The sequence below is a fragment of the Theobroma cacao genome, chromosome 1 (assembly GCF_000208745.1).
Source record: "Theobroma cacao cultivar B97-61/B2 chromosome 1, Criollo_cocoa_genome_V2, whole genome shotgun sequence".
In the NCBI taxonomy this organism is placed as follows: Eukaryota; Viridiplantae; Streptophyta; class Magnoliopsida; order Malvales; family Malvaceae; genus Theobroma; species Theobroma cacao.
In genome coordinates, this window is record NC_030850.1 from 31,476,954 (window position 1) to 31,494,049 (window position 17,096).

The window sequence follows — 17,096 nt, forward strand, 5'->3', positions numbered from 1 at the left end:
AATAACATAGTTTAGCCTTGTAATCTTGTCTAGATAGTTAATTTTGGTTATTATTTAGTTTTTAAAAAATTAGTTTATAATATAATATTATACAAAAAATAATGAGAATAATTATTATAAGTGAAATACTATTTAACGCAGATCAATTAAAATAAATACAATATTATTTTATGTGAAACAATTAATACAAGTGTGACAACTACTTCGCACATGATAATCATTTCATACAGATAGTAGTAAAAGCAATCCGAAATAAGTGATAGGGTTCACGAGTTATTTTTATTTTGAGATGTTTTGAAAAATTTGACTTAATAGTTCAAATATGAAGGTAGTTAAAAGGTTTCCTCTTAACTTTTTCCTAATTCCTTTTACCTCATGTACCTATACACGTACATCTTCTCTCTTAATTTATTCTTATATAGCTTTTCCTATACACTTCCTTCATTTACTTTCTACTAAAAAGTAAATTTTATTATATTATTATTAACAGTTATAAAATTTATTACTTTAATAGTCATATAATAGATTTTTAACCATTATCAACATTAAAAACTCAATAACGGTCACCCAATATTAAAACCCTTCTTAATAAGGTTATTTATTATATGCATTAAAATTTATTTTTGAGTAATCGTCATTTTTAATACTATATACAGAATTTTAGAATTCATTTGAGGACTTTTGAGTAAACCTTCTCTTTTCCGAAGCTTAAACACTCTCATCCAGAGCTTCTTTCTAAATTCTTTGTCTAGCCCTCTTCTACTTAGTGTTTCTCAGCTTCACTCTACCACTAGTCTATTTTTTACTTATTTTCAATCTTAGTTTACTACTTTGACAATTCGGTTATCATTCACCTATAAACCCTTGGTCTATTCTTTACTTATCTTTAATAATTACTTTGCTATTCATATATTTTCTTTTACATACCATGGCACTTAATATTTCAAAAATTGCTCTACTCTTCCTCTTAGTCACTTTCGATGCTTTTTTTGCTGCAAAATAGTATTTTATTAAAATAAATAAAAAGCTTTGATATTTTATACGAAGCAATGGGTTTCCCCCTGAAAATATGTTGCATCTGTTTTTTCTCTTTTTCAAATTTTCATTTTGTAAATATTTGTCGGCGGGATCAAGTTCTAAAGATTTCAACAAACATAAAGAAATGTATAATTTTAAATTCGCAAAATTCTTACTCGATTGTTTCGCCTTATACAACATACACCCTTCTTGCCAGTCGCTCGGAAGCAGAGGAATAGTGGAGTTTCTGATTCATCTAAGCTAAAGCCTAGTTTGATCCTCCTTCCCACTTTTCAATGTTGTAAGCCACATGCTAGAACTATTCGGAGGTAACTGAACTCATGTGTGCATAGAAATCTGAGATCTTTAACGCCTTTGAGAAGGACAAATTTAAATTCATACGCTTGTTAACTATTCCTTTTCAGGCTGGAGTCCGGACAAATTGTGATGAGGCGAACAGTAGAGCCAGAGGAAAAAGACACAAGAGTTTCCGATATATTCAGAGTGAACAGGGCGTTAAAAACAAGAATAACTATGTAGAAGGCTGCCCTTATATTTCAAAATAAATGTAACAGGGGTAGAGATATGATCTCAGGGTAGAGCTAGTCAAACAAGAAGGAATCCAATTACTACTATTTACCAGGTAGAGTAGTTCACAAAGCCGTGTAACAATGACGACTAGAAAAAGGAGGGAGAGCATACAGAGAGCGATTGTTGTTTTAGAGGGAGAAAAAGTCTCCACCGAGAAGACAGGCATCGCCCCACTATGGAGGGCCTCGAAATATGTGAGTAATACTGAGGATGAAATTTTAGTTCTCACCCTTCTCTCCGTGGATGGATCCGGACCATCTTCCAGTAAAGGCTTTCATGGAGATCATCAATGTAATTATACATGTGAAGAATATTCGTATAGCAGATACCTGCGCCAAGAGATCAGCCAAAGGAAGGACGATTACAGGCGAATTTTCAGGCCTTTCTATGAAAGATGCAAAAGCAATGGAGTAAGTCTTCTAGCTGTTCGTATGCTTGCAACTACTGGTGACTGACTTTGACTTGGCTTTGGCAAGTTGTTAAGTTGTTAGTCTTTTCCCTCAATCTATTCTAAGCAGGTCAATTTCCTGGAACGCAAATTAACAATAAACAAAAGGGGGAAACAGATTTGTTTTAGTTTTATCTCTGAGTTATTAGCATGTTCAAACTTCCCTTGATTTTGTGCCTGACAATACTTTCAATTTTTATTCTTCACACCAACTTTTCTGTATTACAGGTGAAGTTTCAGGTAAAGATTGCTGCAGGCTGCCAACCAATGGATATCATAACCGAAGAGGCAAACAATGCTGGGGCCACTTGGATTATCATAGATAGGTTACTGCCTTATATTCCTTTATTCTTCCTTTTCCAGTTTCTCTTAGTGCTGCCAGGTACTACAAATTAAATCATGGCTTTGTCTATATTCATTAGCTAGCTTTGGAGAGATTATACAATGAAGTTTCACAATGTTTCTTCATCCATATTTAATAAGCCTTAGGAAGTCAAACAATCTGTAAACCTATAAACTGATGTTTGTGAGAAAGCAAGGAATACTCTGGCCCCAATTGTTAGTCCACACTAGATGTTAATTTTTGTTTATTCGTGCAGTACCTTTGCAAGACACTTGACTTTCCGGCTGAGTGGCACTGAATGTAATGTAACATTGGTGAGTGATGTGGAAGAGGCCATAGTTCAGAATCCCTTGATTGCAAGGGATGAGCCAGAAAGCTTAATGCTCATGGAAGTAACACATAATCCCAAGTCTCCAAAGCTGATGAGGGGATCAACATCACAAGAGGAGCCATCCATTAGTCATTGGCCAAGCACAAGTAGAGAAATTGAACAGGAAAAAATGCGTCGGCCACTTCTAGAAAATGAAACAGCGGGCAATGTTAGCACAAGAGTTTCTGAGGCTGATTTTATGGTAGAAAAGCCAGAGCAGCTAAGCTGGGAAGTGATTGTGCAAATAACAAACAGATTTTCTACAAGGGCTTGGAATAACAAGGACAAGATCTATAGCACCTATACTGGATATTTTGAGAATCAGTCTGTATTGGTAAAGAAATTTGCGGCATATTCCGGAGGCATTCTTGAAGCAGAAATAAGAGCGGCCTTGTCTATGCACCATAGGAACATAATGAGTCTGACAGGTTACCATCAGAGTGAAAAGGGAACAATTTTAATCTTTCCTCTCCTACAAGGAGTGACATTAGACAGATACATTAGGGGTTAGTCCTATAATCCTACCGTTGATATATTCATTCCGAATAATTTTCAAAAAGGGCTTCATTTTTTAGCAGGCTCCGGAAGAATGGAGTTGAAATTTCAGGCTAGACTGAAGATTGCCAAAGGTATAGCACATGGTGTTCGCTACATGCATGAAGAATGTCCACAAGGGCCCGTTGTCCACGGTGATTTGAAAGCCTGCAACATTTTTCTAGGGCGTGATTTGCAGCCCATGGTAAAATATCTTAAAACCAAATCCATTACGAGGATATCACCTTCATATTTTAGTCATGCTTTCTTTTTCCAAATTCTATTAGATTTCTGGCTTCGGAAAGGCTACATGGCTTCGTTTCGAACAAGTATCATCAAACTCCAAGAATAGGTATGGATGTGCTTTCAGCAAAGGAAGTTCCTCATTATTCCAAGAGATTCACTTTTATAACATTCAGATATATATTGACTGTAGTCCTATATGTATACCTTACTGTCAATCATTAAGGGCAACTTTCTTTTATTGGGTAATTAAGTAAAAGCAACTTTTGTTGATAATTAAAGGTGCATCGTCGTGGATTCTTTATGCGATGAATCAATGGCGTTGGTGAAAAGCGATGTCCTATCATTCGGAGTTCTGCTCTTGAGACTGTTTTGCCGAACATCAGCCCCTGAGGATGACAAAAGTTTAATTGAGTGGGTTAGTAGTCTATTAACATCAGCTTGATCTGCTCAGAAATTCTTTATTTTTATTTTTTCCATTTCAGCCTCATCAATGCCATAACATATGGGATTTTGGCAGGCCCGGCCATTGATGCTGAAAAGAAAATTCCATGAGCTATTGGAGGAAGACTCAGATTTCTCGGACATGCATGGGATTTACAGAGTGATGACTGCTGCAACTGCATGTACAAGGACTAAGCCAAGTTCACGACCCTACATGACTCAGGTATATTTATGACGGCCCCCTTGTTATTGCTGCAGAATCCTTCCTTGATTTAAGCTATAGCCTATAGATCACTTGCTTCTTTATCCCCAATCGACAGGTAATCTGCCTTCTTAAAGCAGAGCAGTTTTGTGCTATGCAAACATCTCCATCAGACAGCAGCATGTAAAGGGGAACCAGAAATTCTTTCAAGGTCAGCACCCAAAAGGAGAAGGCTCAATTGGTTGGCATTTTTGACAAAAATGAAAACCGAGGAAAGCTTCAAACATCTGTTTATCATTGACACTAGGGAAGAAGGACAAGAACTAGAGCAATGTTACTTCCCCCTTTTCCCCTTTTGTATTATGTCCTACTGATCAGGGATTTTTCAATGTGAGTGGTTGAATGAATATATACATTATTATCATCTTTGTTGACTTACTATACTCTGTTCATGTAGCGTCAAAAGCAAAATATTCCGACAAGCTCTCATCAAATTAAAAAGGTTAACTATATTGACTTCTGAGAAAGACAGCTTCACCATCTTCCCCTGTTCTTTGAAGCAGATGAAAGGGAATACCAGCATACAACCAAGAAACATGCCCGATTACCATTGATAACACAGACTGCATATTCTTTCAATTAAGCTTTCATATCCATGGTTCTTTCTAGTGATCCTTCGGATGACAGAGATTTAATATTGGAATTTTCACCCTCCAAGTTCAAAAAATTATTATAAAATAAAATCATCACCGTGTACAACTTAAATTTAGTTGTATTGTAAAAAGATTCTTAAAAATCTATTGAAAAAATCCTTGAAAATTCATACTAGTATTATTTATTCAATTAATCTTAACATGATTGCTTGAGCAATTTGGCTATAGAACTACCGCACTTCATTCAAATGACTCCTTTGCTAATTTTATTCGTCAAACCTAAACTCCATTAACCATGAAAGAGTTAAGTAGTAAATGGTTTCTTACCTTTTTGGCCATAATATGATAAAGGTTTCTCACCTTTGATCCGTCCATTACGAACACTCTGCAGATTGATTATTTTGTCCAAATACCAGATCCAAATTAAAAGCCTTTGAAACTTTATACTAGTAATGGCTTATAATGCTCTTCACTTTTAGGCCTTTAGCCCCCGGCCACTATGAAACATTACCTCAACTTAGGCCAAATTCCACAATGCCTGTAGTGCAAATCTATTGTTTTCATCAATACCTATTGTTTCATAGGCAAAACACATAGGTATTGTGCAAATCTTGTAGACATAAAAAATGCCTGTTGTTTTCATCATGTTTAAAGAAAACAAAACACAGTGTTGTTTCCTCGGATGTTCTAAATATCCGGGAAAAACTATTGAACTCGTTGTGAACAAAGCATCTGGGAGAGCCATGAAAATGCCAAACACTTTGATTCCGCCGCAGAGCCTCAACTGAACAAGCAACCACTGCTTACCATATGCCGCAGATTGACTTGGCATCTACCCTTTTTAAGTTAAGAAAACAAAATTCTGTTGGGACATATTTTGTTCTTCAATCACACTTAAATTATTAGAGGCATGGAATTCCATGCTTCAGATATTAAGCTGTCTCAACTCTCAACAGGTCTTGCAGATGCTTTTCCATATTTCTTTTGTCCACATCCTGCTTTGCTTGGTTTCATTGAAAGAAACAAACCAAGGACCAAGGTGTTATACATAAATCATGTGATACAATCATCCAGTATTGCTGAATAAATTTATAGCCACCTTTGACATGCACTAAAAATCTACCATTTATTTGTTAAAAGAGAAAAAAAAGCTGTAATTTTATGATTGAAATTCATAAGTCAATAATTGTATAATTGATGTACTGTCGATCATTAAAAAGATCAGAACTCTTAACAAAATAATTTTTTAATAAATAAATAATAAAAAAACATATTTAAAAATAAACCTTAGAAAGCATAAAATATTATCCTTTCTCTGCAGACCGCACCTCCAGTGATCTTGGCATACCAATGGTTAATAGATGGTTCCGTCATTCCCCAAGCACCCGCACATTGGATGAAGGGAAAGACTGCGCAAATGGATCGGGCACACCTCTTCTTTTCTACTCACATTTTGAATCAAAACGGAAAATACAATCTTTACCTCGACTACCACTAGAAGTTGGAAAATTGTTAATTTTCTTAATTATAACTTAATTAATGGAATTTATGGATTTGAGTTACCATTATACTTTCTTCATTGTAGTAATACACTCACCATTTATTCTAAATTAAATTAAAAAAAGTATAATATTCAAAAAACATTTAAATCATTTTAAAAAATTTAAATAAATTCTTATTCTTTTATTACGTTTAATCAATCTCTTATACTTTATTTTAAGTTAAATAAACCCTTATCACTAATGATTGATTAATTCTCATTAATGAAAATGATATTTATCATTTTATATCCATATAACACTAATATAGTATTGATGTAAATGGTAAAAAATATCATATAATCATGTTATTATATCAAATTAACATGTCATTTCATCATTAATTATAATTTATTAATATGTCACATTATTATTAATTATGATATATTAACATATAATGTTAGTACCACGTGATATATAATGAAAAATGATATTTTAACTAAGTTAATCATTAATAATAAAAGTTTATTTGACTAAAAAAAAGATTAAGAGTTTATTTGATTCAAAGTAAAAGTATAAAAATTTGAGTGAGTATAATAAAAATATAATGACTTACTTAAATTTTCTTACAAAGTATAGAGATTTTTTAAAATATTATATTAAAAAATGAATAAATATTTTATGTCGTGTCTTTTATAATTTGAAAAAAAATATAAAATTGTTAAAAAAATTATCCAATATGTACAAAAATGAATAAATGGTTTACTAATAAACCAATTACAATTCAAGTTGAGACTTTGAATTGTCCTTTGCGGTGCTATGCTTTCAATTTCTCTTAAATTCCCTTCAAGGCTTCCTTACCTAATCAGTAAATGCTAAAGCTAGTACTTCCAAGCAATTTCAGAAACCATTATTTTTTCATAGCAAACTTGATCATAAGTTCAGCCAATGCGAAAACCCTGAAAAGGAAAATAATCAAAGTTGAAATGAGAGACATGCAAAACAAAGACTGAGAAAAAGTCTAGTCTATAACTCTAAGTCAGTCAATCAGGCAAGAATCAGCAATTTTCCATTTGCGTCTTAAACCAATGAAGGGATTAACATTCAAGGCAGCGGGAAGACAGGTGTTGCTTCCAACTCTCCACTTTTAACGTGATTCTCGTGCAAACAAATTTTGATTTGTCAATCTGGTTGAATCTCGCTGCGCCCCATATATATCTTCCGATCCAACTAATTGCTATAAATTACGTCTAAACCTGTTTTAATGCATAACACGAGTTTTTGAATTGATAAACCTGTTTTAATTATAAGAGTGTCCTTATAGGATATCCATGCCTCAACTGACTTTTTGACCAACAAACGATAACATAAAGTGTACTCTTAAAAATATTTATAAATAAATTAAATAAGTTAATTGTTATTTTTAAAATTTAATGTCTTGAATAATGATATTTAAAAAAAAGAGTAAATTAAGATCCTTATCAATAGTTTGAAAAAATCATTAAATATTGAATTTTGGCAATCATGTAATTGTAATTAGACCTTCCAAAGTGGTAAACACGAAAAAGAAAAAAAAAAGGAAAAGAGAGAAAATATTGCATAGAAAGGGCATTATCGTCAATCAAAATGCATAAAAACGTGGCTTTGCCAATATAAATTGTGTACGTGTCGGCTCCAGAATTTGATGGCGTAAAATTGCGATGTCATTTAACATATTCCCTTATAAAATTATTTAACTCACGAAAAATTCCACCTAGAAATTAGCAAGCCTAAATTAAAAGTTTCCGTCATTTATTCACCTATAAATCAAACCAAATAAAAAAAATAAAAAAAATGAAAGATAGAAATATCTAAATGGAGGGGTATTTTTGTGTGGCTTCAATATCTCTCACATTTCTCTCTCCAGATTATCTCTTCACCTTCTTTGCTTCAAATCCATCATTTATTGGTCCAATTTCCAGCTCTCCACTGCACACAAACCAAAATTAAAAGAAAGCGAAAAAAGGGAAAAAAAAAAAGGCGTAACGCTTTCTCGAATTCGAAACTCGAAGCCGAATGAGACAATCCTCGAATTTCTTTTATCTCAGCTGTGTCCCGCAAAAGCTCTTTCTCTATCTCTGATGTGTTTGATGATTGAGTTGCTGTTTAATGCCTAGTTCGATTCAATGAGATTACTCTGCTGTTGTAAATATGGCCTCTGCTCCTTCCTTATCCGGTGCGTTTCAGTTTTTATTTGGTTTTTTCTGTTCTCTCCGATTTAACTATGTTTCTTGTTTGGTTACTGATAACGAATGTTGGAAAAATGGCGGAATTTCAGTTCTCCAGTGCTTATTTCCTTAACAAATTTCGACTTAGTTTTAATTTTAACCAACCGAAAGAGTGAACAATTCATTCTATGCTTTATTTATTTATTCACTTATGCTTCTGCCTTTGTTTGGTTTTTGTTTCATTTGATTGCAGTTTCTGTCCAATGCGTGAATATGTGTAAGTTAACGAAAGGGGAAGGAAGTGGAAGGTATGATTGTAGCGTGCTTTCGTGTGCTTGGAAAGCTCCAAGAGTCTTAACTGGATTCCTTGCCAGCACTGCCAATCCTTCTCATTCTTCTTCCTTTGCCTACACCCGCTATGGAAGTAGAAATCGGATCAAATCTGTGAGTTTATTTTTATTTTTCCCTCTTTGTTTATGTTAGATTCTTAGACTCTCAAAGCTTGATAAGATATATTTTGCATTGCAGATGATGTTAGATTGAATTTATTGCCTATAATGTTTTTTAGTTGATTTGACTTATAATTGATGTTGTGGTTTGAGAATAGGAATTATGATTCTTGTAATTTTCCTTCAAATCTGATCGGAAACTGGTATTTAGGAAGGGTTGTTAGGTTGACAAATATGAAATGTTTTGTTGAGTTCGGATTGACTGTAAGTGGGTGTGTTTCTTTAGTGCTGGGAATCGTTCAAAAGTTCCTTGCTGGTGTATGAATTTAAAAATTGGAGTGTGTTGAATTCAGGGATAAAACATATAGAAAATATTGTTAGTATTAGGCCATTTAGGTGGAATATTCATCCTTTATTCAAATTATGTTGCTATATTTATGACTTTTGTACAAATCGCATGCATAGGCGATAATGTTTGTGCTGGTTCATTCTTTTGTTTTCACCAGGCTCTTGATGGAGGAGGATGCTATTCAGCAGATATTTCCGAGTTTGTACTGCTCAGAAAACTCTTCAAATCAAGCTTGCTTTATGTTGGTTGTAAAAGATGGCAGTTGCATTGTTCTTCATCTGTCTCTTCAGAGGGATCTGATGATGTTTCTCCTGAAAGGTTGTGGGAGGTACAATTGACTGTTTTTTAACCTAGTGTCTGTAACAATATTGATTATTCCGTAAGCAAGGCTGTTACTGTGATATATACAAACTTATACTGATTATTGCTATAATTGCATTAGGATCTGAAGCCTACTATATCATACCTTTCACCTAAAGAGTTGGAATTGGTTTACAACGCTCTCAGGGTAAGGCCTTTGATTTGCAAAAAATTGTTATCATGCACTTTTTGAAAAAATATCTCTTTGATATTGTGGTAATACCTAAAAGTTGTTTTTTATTTGGTACAGCTAGCTTTTGAGGCACATGATGGCCAAAAGAGACGGAGTGGAGAGCCTTTTATCATTCATCCAGTTGAAGTTGCACGCATTCTTGGAGAACTTGTGAGTTGTTAGAAGTATGCTCTCATTGGAAAATGTTTTCTGCAGTGTGATCTGAAGTCTAACTTGACTAAATTATTATTCTAGGAATTGGATTGGGAGTCTATTGCAGCTGGATTGCTACATGACACTGTGGAAGATACAAATGTTGTTACATTTGAAAGAATAGAGGAGGAGTTTGGTCCTACCGTGCGCCGCATTGTAGAAGGAGAGACTAAGGTTCTTTGTTTATACTTGAATAGATGTTATTACTGCATTTGTCTGTTCTAGCTCTAATGTCATGTCAGACAAATCTCTCTAGTTTGTTTTGGCTTATTTTGGTTTCTTTTATCTTTTTTCCTGATCAGGTGTCCAAGTTGGGAAAATTGAAGTATAAGAATGAAAATGATTCAGTAAAAGATGTGAAAGCTGATGACCTACGGCAGATGTTTCTAGCCATGACAGAAGAGGTGATGATTCTATCTCTCTCTTAATGATGTTTTTATGGAAATTAATGTGTTAACCAAATGTTTCCTACTTAGGTTCGTGTCATCATTGTTAAATTAGCTGACAGATTGCATAATATGCGCACTCTTTCACACATGCCTCTGCATAAACAGGTTGGTGGTATGAGTTGAACCTTACCTAGTAATAGACCATTGACTTATTCTTTTTAACAGTATTGTATCATTTCAGTCCAGCATTGCAATGGAGACATTGCAGGTCTTTGCTCCTCTAGCAAAGTTGTTGGGAATGTATCAAATCAAGGTACATCCTTATGCTTCTTTCGAAAATACAATTTCCATTTTATGTTCACGAATTCAACATAATTTTTGGTGTTTAAATGATGCTGAAAAATCCGGACACTGTAAGCACAAATTTTCCATTCTTTGCTTTTAAAATTTCTAAGTTTATTGGTCTAAATTTGCTTCCCACTTTTAAACCTTCACGTTTAAACTCCTTAATTAACTTCTTATTTGAAATGGTTGATGTTAATTATTAAGTGAAATTTATAATATTTTTATGTTTTGCTAAGATTTATATAGTAAAACACAATGGCATTGTATTAATAAAGATCAAACATTTAGTGCTTGTTTGGCTTGGTTTTTTTACAGCTTATTTACCTCTTAAAAACAGAAGTCAGGCCAAATAGGATTGTTGAAAAACTCTTAAAAAAAAAATTGCTTTTTTTTTAAAGAACAAAATTAAAAAAAAAAGCTTAAAGAAAAGCTCTAAAGAGGAGCTTTCTTTTCTTTTTTTTTAAAAATACGCCAGCTTTTTAGTAAATACCCTCTCTCTCAATCAATCTCCCTCTCTTCTCCCCCCCTTTGCAAATCACTTTTCTTTAGTGCAAAATCGCGATTTTCTTTTCCTCTACCTCTCTCTACAAAGACTACTAAAAAAACAGAAGACTTAGCAATAAAACAACAAAATTTAGGAAGTTTTTTGTTCTCACAAAAATTAAGAGAAAAGAAGACCTAAAATTCAAAGTTGTATTCAGGTACTATTTAAAGGTTTTCTCTTTTCTTCTCCAAAAAATCTAATATTATTAGAACTATACAAGTTTCAGAGTTGTTCTGTTTCTTTATGGATTTATTTGATTTTAATGTTTGAAATCATATATAAACTCGAAGCAGACTTGTTCTGCTTTGGTTTATTTGGTGATTGAAGATGGCATGAATACCCTTTATAATAATTTTAACCAAAATTAGAGCTTATATAATTTATTTTGCCAGACGGCTTTAGTTTAATTATAAGAGCTATTATTTTTCATAAGAGCTTCATAATAGCTTTTAAGCTAAAAAAAAGCTAGGCCAAACAGGCTCTTGATTATCTCATTTTATATAAATATACTATATAATTGTTTGCATTTAGGTTTCTTATTCTGTACTATTTAGTAAGATCTATGTATGCTGGTTATGTTGAACATGTATTATGGTGTGTCAAAGCACTGATATATGAAGAATTTGATTGCTCATTTGCATTTATTTTCCACAGTTCTATAAAGAGTGCTGACAATTTAGAATTCTTGTAGTTCTGTTGATGATAATATATTTGTCTTTATCTTTGCTGTATATCAGCTGCTGGTACATTACATCCTTTTGCTGGATAATAATCATGTTAACAAATAATCTGATTACTTTTTGCAGTCTGAACTTGAAAATTTATCCTTCATGTACACAAATCCTGAAGATTATGCCAAAGTGAAGAGAAGAGTTGCAGACCTCTATAAAGAACATGAAAAAGAGCTCGTGGAGGTAAACATTATCCTATTTTACTCAACTGTAATTTAAGTAGAGCTATGCAAATATTGTCTATGTGATAATTGACATAGTAGTTCAATGTTGATAATCTACTTTATGAAAGTGTGAAGTTTTGAAGTTCTTGATCTGATATATATCTGATTAGTTGTGATTTTTTTTTTTGGGTACTAGGCAGATAAAATTTTGATGAAAAAGATTGAGAATGATCAATTCCTGGACCTTATGACTCTTAAAACTGAAATTCGTGCCGTGTGCAAGGAACCATACAGGTGAAGCCTTGAGTCATTTTTCTGCCCCTTTGTTCATTTCGATTCAGTTCTCTTCCTCATGATACTCATGTCTAGAAGTTTTGAGGATAATTTCAAGCTGCATTTTTTGTCTACCATCTATGACTGCATAGGTTTATTAGAAGCAGAGAAGAAAAGATGCAAAATTTCATGCTGTACCTTCATATATATATATATATATTTTATATGCCTTCCCTGGTTAAGTGGGGATTACATATGAGTAATTGGGTGTGTCGTAGAAATAACCTACCAATGGGTTTTAAGTTTTGTGGGGTGACTCAAAGGGGGGAGGAGATACCATTTGATCCAAAGACAGTTAGATTTAGCAAGACGTAAGATATTATTTGAATATCTATATTGAAAATGGTGTTTGAATTCCTGTGGCCTGCTTTACCACTTTATGATGCCTTTTGAAGGCTTGTTTGGTAGGCTTTTGAGTGATAAATTTCCTTACATGTAATTTTTGTTTTGGATCACAGTATTTATAAATCTGTGCTCAAATCTAAGGGTTCAATCAGTGAGGTTAACCAAATTGCCCAGGTCTGTTCTGATGTTTCCTTGAACCCTCTTGACATCTAAAATGATGCTTTTTTCATGGTTTAGTTTGGCTTATTGACACATTGATTCCTGTTGGTTATAACCAGCTTCGTATAATCATAAAACCAAAGCCATCAGTTGGAGTTGGGCCTTTGTGTAGTCCACAGCAGGTAAATTTTTGTGCCAATGCAAAACTACTTAGTTGTCTTAGAATGCATCTGTACTTATGTAAAAATTGTGTTTGCTTTGTGCAGATTTGCTACCATGTTCTTGGGTTGGTCCACGGTATCTGGACTCCTGTTCCTAGAGCTGTATGTATCCTTCTCTCTCCTCTTTTGGTTTGTCTTTTCAATATTAGATTATTGATATTTTTTTATAAATATTGGTGTACTTTTGAACAGATGAAGGACTACATAGCAACACCAAAGCCTAATGGCTATCAAAGTCTTAATACAACTGTAATTCCATTTTTGTATGAAAGCATGTTTCGCCTGGAAGTTCAGGTTCTTAAATTCTCAACGTTCCTTTCAGCTATTTCAGAAACAACATTTTGCTGAGTTAAATTATTTGAATTGAAATTTTTAATGCCAGAATATCCTTAAGCTCTTTCCAAACAATTTTGAATCTTTTGATGAATATTCAAGTAATAAATTACGGACTCATATATGTTGATAATGTATTAAAACATGAATGTGCATGTGATGCTCATTGGAATTTAGTCTTATTTTTTATTAATTTTTCAACATATTTGATTAAATATTTTCGTCGATTTCTTGCAGATTAGAACTGAAGAGATGGATTTGATAGCTGAGAGGGGCATTGCTGCTCATTATAGTGGTAGAGTCTTTGTTACTGGCCTAGTTGGGCATGCGGTGCCAAATGGTAGAAGTTCAAGAGGGAAGACAGTTTGTCTTAACAATGCAAACATAGCACTCAGGGTATACATAGATTCCTTGATAAATTGTGATGAATCATCCTTGAAGGGATTCCTTGACACCTTTTAAATTCCCCTGACAAGATGGATAAAGCCTTTTCTTTTCTCCAGGTTGGTTGGCTCAATGCTATTAGAGAATGGCAAGAGGAGTTTGTTGGCAACATGAGTTCTAGAGAATTTGTTGATACCATAACCAGGGATCTCTTAGGTAGCCGTATCTTTGTCTTTACCCCAAGGGGAGAGGTATTATAATTCACATACCAAAACTTCTGCTTTATTTGTGGTACAAAATTTTAAGAATCTGTGAGTGCTAGTGTTTTGATAAATTCTTTATGTGATGGACAGATTAAAAATTTGCCTAGAGGGGCCACTGTCATTGACTATGCCTACATGATACACACCGACATTGGAAACAAAATGGTGGCCGCGAAGGTATTTTGTATTTTAATGGCATTATTTTCTGATTACGTGTCAGCCTATAACAAAAGGCACAAGTTTAATGCTTGATCTTCTCATTGCAGGTCAATGGAAATCTTGTTTCTCCTATGCATGTACTTGCCAATGCAGAAGTTGTGGAGATTATCACCTATAATGTCAGTATATATTGGCTATTGCCCAATACCTTTCCATTTTGCTGAACTTATAATCATACATGTTTCCTTCATCATATTTAAATCGTGGGATAACCTGTATCTCCTATGCATGAAAAAAATATATGTAATATTTGCATTTCTTTTTCTTTGAAAAATTTGAAACTAGCAGTTAGGGCCACCAAATCCAGAGTATTGTTACATGATTTTGGTCATTGGACCTATTATTGAAGAGATGTGTGTTTTCTATTTTGTCAGTTGTGACAGAATAGAAGAGACATAGTTTAATGGTTGAAATACTTACAAAAATCTAGTTATTGCTGTTGGCTAATCTTATCCGTGTTCTCATTTTCTGTCTATTCTAAATTCACCAGGTTGCAGTATTGATTTATAGGTTATTTTTGCACAAGCAATAACCCTGTTCTTTTCATAGTTTACAACTTTGCCTCTTGTCCAGGCTCTCTCAAGCAAATCAGCTTTTCAAAGGCATAAACAGTGGTTGCAACATGCTAAAACACATAGTGCCAGGCACAAAATTATGAAAGTAGGTTGAATTGCATGCAGTATGAATTATCTATATATTTCTCTCTTAATTGTCGATTCGCTGATTGTCTAAATAACTACTTATAATTAGTTCTTGAGGGAGCAAGCTGCCCTATCTGCTGCTGAAATAACAACAGATAGGGTAAATGACTTCATTGCTGATTCTGAAGAGGAGAGTGAATTGGAAGAGCCCTCACATATTTCCCGATGGAGTAAACCTCTATGGGAGAAGATCCTAAGGAACGTTGTGGACTTTTCATCCCCAGGGAGAAGTTGTGAAGATGCCTTGATGGCAAAAAATGGAAGTATTTGGGTCCCTAAGGTCAATGGTAAGCATAACAAACATATGCAGCAGGTGAGTTTGAAGGCCAATGGGGACTTGTTATCACTGGGCAATGGTGCTGCAAATATGATACCTGCAAACATTCCACCACACAAGGAGGTCTTGCCTGGTTTGGAAAGTTGGCAAGCCAGTAAAATTGCCTCATGGCACAATCTTGAAGGACATTCTATCCAGTGGTTTTCTGTTGTCTGCATAGACCGAAGAGGTAAATCTTTTGGTAATTCTGATGATGATTATTTTAAACTTGCTTTTCATAGGAGGTTTTCCATTATAAGTGGCGTGTTGATGCTAGTGGCATACAAATACAAACAATTGGAGGAAGTAGGCTCTGATAGGATTGGTGGGAACTGGGAAGATTAGGTAGGGATCCAAGCAGACTACTCAATAACTGTCCTCTAATGCCAGAGGAAATGTGGATCAGCCCACCAAGCTATTTCTATAAACATTAGTCTTATAGCCGCCTTGTGGATATTCTAACCAGAGCATTTAGATCTAGTATGCCATCATTGAGCAGACTATTAGCTTAAATCAAACTGTTCTTATTTTTTTTCTGGCTAAATGGTTTAATTTGCAAATATGATTTTAGGAATAATGGCTGATGTCACAACAGCATTGGCAGCGGTAGGCATTACCATATGCTCCTGTGTGGTGAGTGATTTAAATTCATCTATAATGTAGTTTACATCTGATTGTTAAGTCTTTGCTAGTTCCGTAACATCTTTACTTGCTATTTTCAGGCTGAGATTGATAGAGGAAGGGGGATGGCTGTAATGTTGTTTCATGTTGAAGCCGACCTTGAAATTTTGGTACTGTCAGATCTACTTTTAATTCAATTTTGTTTCTTCTCTTCCTTTTTTACATTTTTTTCTATTGCACCTTGTGTCTGTACGTGCACATGTATGAGAGAGAGAGTTTATGCTTTTTAAATGTCATGAGATGAATTCTATACTGATACAAGGAACTGCTCGGTTCTTTCTCAGGTTAATGCTTGTTCAAGGGTGGATCTAATCCTGGGTGTTCTGGGATGGTCTATTGGTTGCAGCTGGCCAAGCTCAATACAAAATGACCAACTTCGTGAGTGCTAATTCAAAAATGAATCCAATAAATCCAACTAGTTGACCCAGCGGTTGCAAGCTTGGGTATGAAGTTTTGTCCCCCATAGAGCTTAAGACCTACTGTTCTATAGTAAATGTTGCTTTTTTAGTCCATAGTCCTCATCTATTTGTTAGACGATCATAACCAAATGAACCAGGAGCCAAGTAAGCTGACTCTGGATCGGGGCACTGTATATAGAAGAAAAGAGATGGTTAGAGTTGAGTATACCTTTGTAAAGATACTTGTACTAAAGGATGAGTATACACTGGAAAACACTTATACAAGTTTGTAACTATTTCATATGAATAAACTATTCTCCCTCATCATTTTCATATCTTAGATTTTTGTTTTGCTTCTTGACATCAGCTGATATTACAGCCCCTGGATAATGAATTAGCTCGGTCTGTAATTTGGGTGGACCAGCTGCATTGTAAATTACTGATCAATGCCGAAGCAGGTGAGATTGGCAGTAGGGGCAAGCAGACGGGATGGGATC

The 17,096-nt window shown here is 34.3% G+C and overlaps 2 protein-coding genes across 2 annotated transcripts; both read left to right on the top strand.

Annotated features, from left to right (window-relative positions):
- LOC18613605 (proline-rich receptor-like protein kinase PERK8) lies at positions 1,689–4,587 on the top strand. Its single transcript, XM_007050932.2, has 8 exons — positions 1,689–2,018; positions 2,285–2,382; positions 2,656–3,275; positions 3,348–3,508; positions 3,591–3,655; positions 3,829–3,964; positions 4,067–4,213; positions 4,311–4,587. Exons 1-8 carry the CDS (start codon positions 1,689–1,691, stop codon positions 4,377–4,379), a joined length of 1,626 nt encoding a protein of 541 aa, XP_007050994.2. The 3' UTR covers positions 4,380–4,587.
- On the top strand, positions 8,214–16,926 carry LOC18613606 (putative GTP diphosphokinase RSH1, chloroplastic). Its single transcript, XM_018127997.1, has 24 exons — positions 8,214–8,538; positions 8,784–8,974; positions 9,486–9,656; positions 9,771–9,836; positions 9,939–10,031; positions 10,116–10,247; positions 10,376–10,477; positions 10,550–10,627; positions 10,704–10,775; positions 12,158–12,265; positions 12,443–12,540; positions 13,038–13,098; positions 13,203–13,265; positions 13,350–13,406; positions 13,497–13,598; positions 13,875–14,033; positions 14,141–14,272; positions 14,375–14,461; positions 14,551–14,622; positions 15,077–15,163; positions 15,254–15,710; positions 16,092–16,153; positions 16,243–16,311; positions 16,486–16,926. Exons 1-24 carry the CDS (start codon positions 8,514–8,516, stop codon positions 16,588–16,590), a joined length of 2,649 nt encoding a protein of 882 aa, XP_017983486.1. The 5' UTR covers positions 8,214–8,513; the 3' UTR covers positions 16,591–16,926.

What these genes read in the sequence shown, in the direction of transcription:
- LOC18613605 (XM_007050932.2), top strand. Translation starts at nt 1,689, where the DNA reads ATGACGACTAGAAAAAGGAGGGAGAGCATACAGAGAGCGATTGTTGTT. An exon ending in AAAGATGCAAAAGCAATGGA is followed by an intron (nt 2,019 to 2,284) that starts GTAAGTCTTCTA and finishes TCTGTATTACAG; the next exon opens with GTGAAGTTTCAGGTAAAGAT. An exon ending in TCATCAAACTCCAAGAATAG is followed by an intron (nt 3,656 to 3,828) that starts GTATGGATGTGC and finishes TGATAATTAAAG; the next exon opens with GTGCATCGTCGTGGATTCTT.
- LOC18613606 (XM_018127997.1), top strand. Translation starts at nt 8,514, where the DNA reads ATGGCCTCTGCTCCTTCCTTATCCG. An exon ending in GTAGAAATCGGATCAAATCT is followed by an intron (nt 8,975 to 9,485) that starts GTGAGTTTATTT and finishes TGTTTTCACCAG; the next exon opens with GCTCTTGATGGAGGAGGATG. An exon ending in TTACCATATGCTCCTGTGTG is followed by an intron (nt 16,154 to 16,242) that starts GTGAGTGATTTA and finishes TGCTATTTTCAG; the next exon opens with GCTGAGATTGATAGAGGAAG.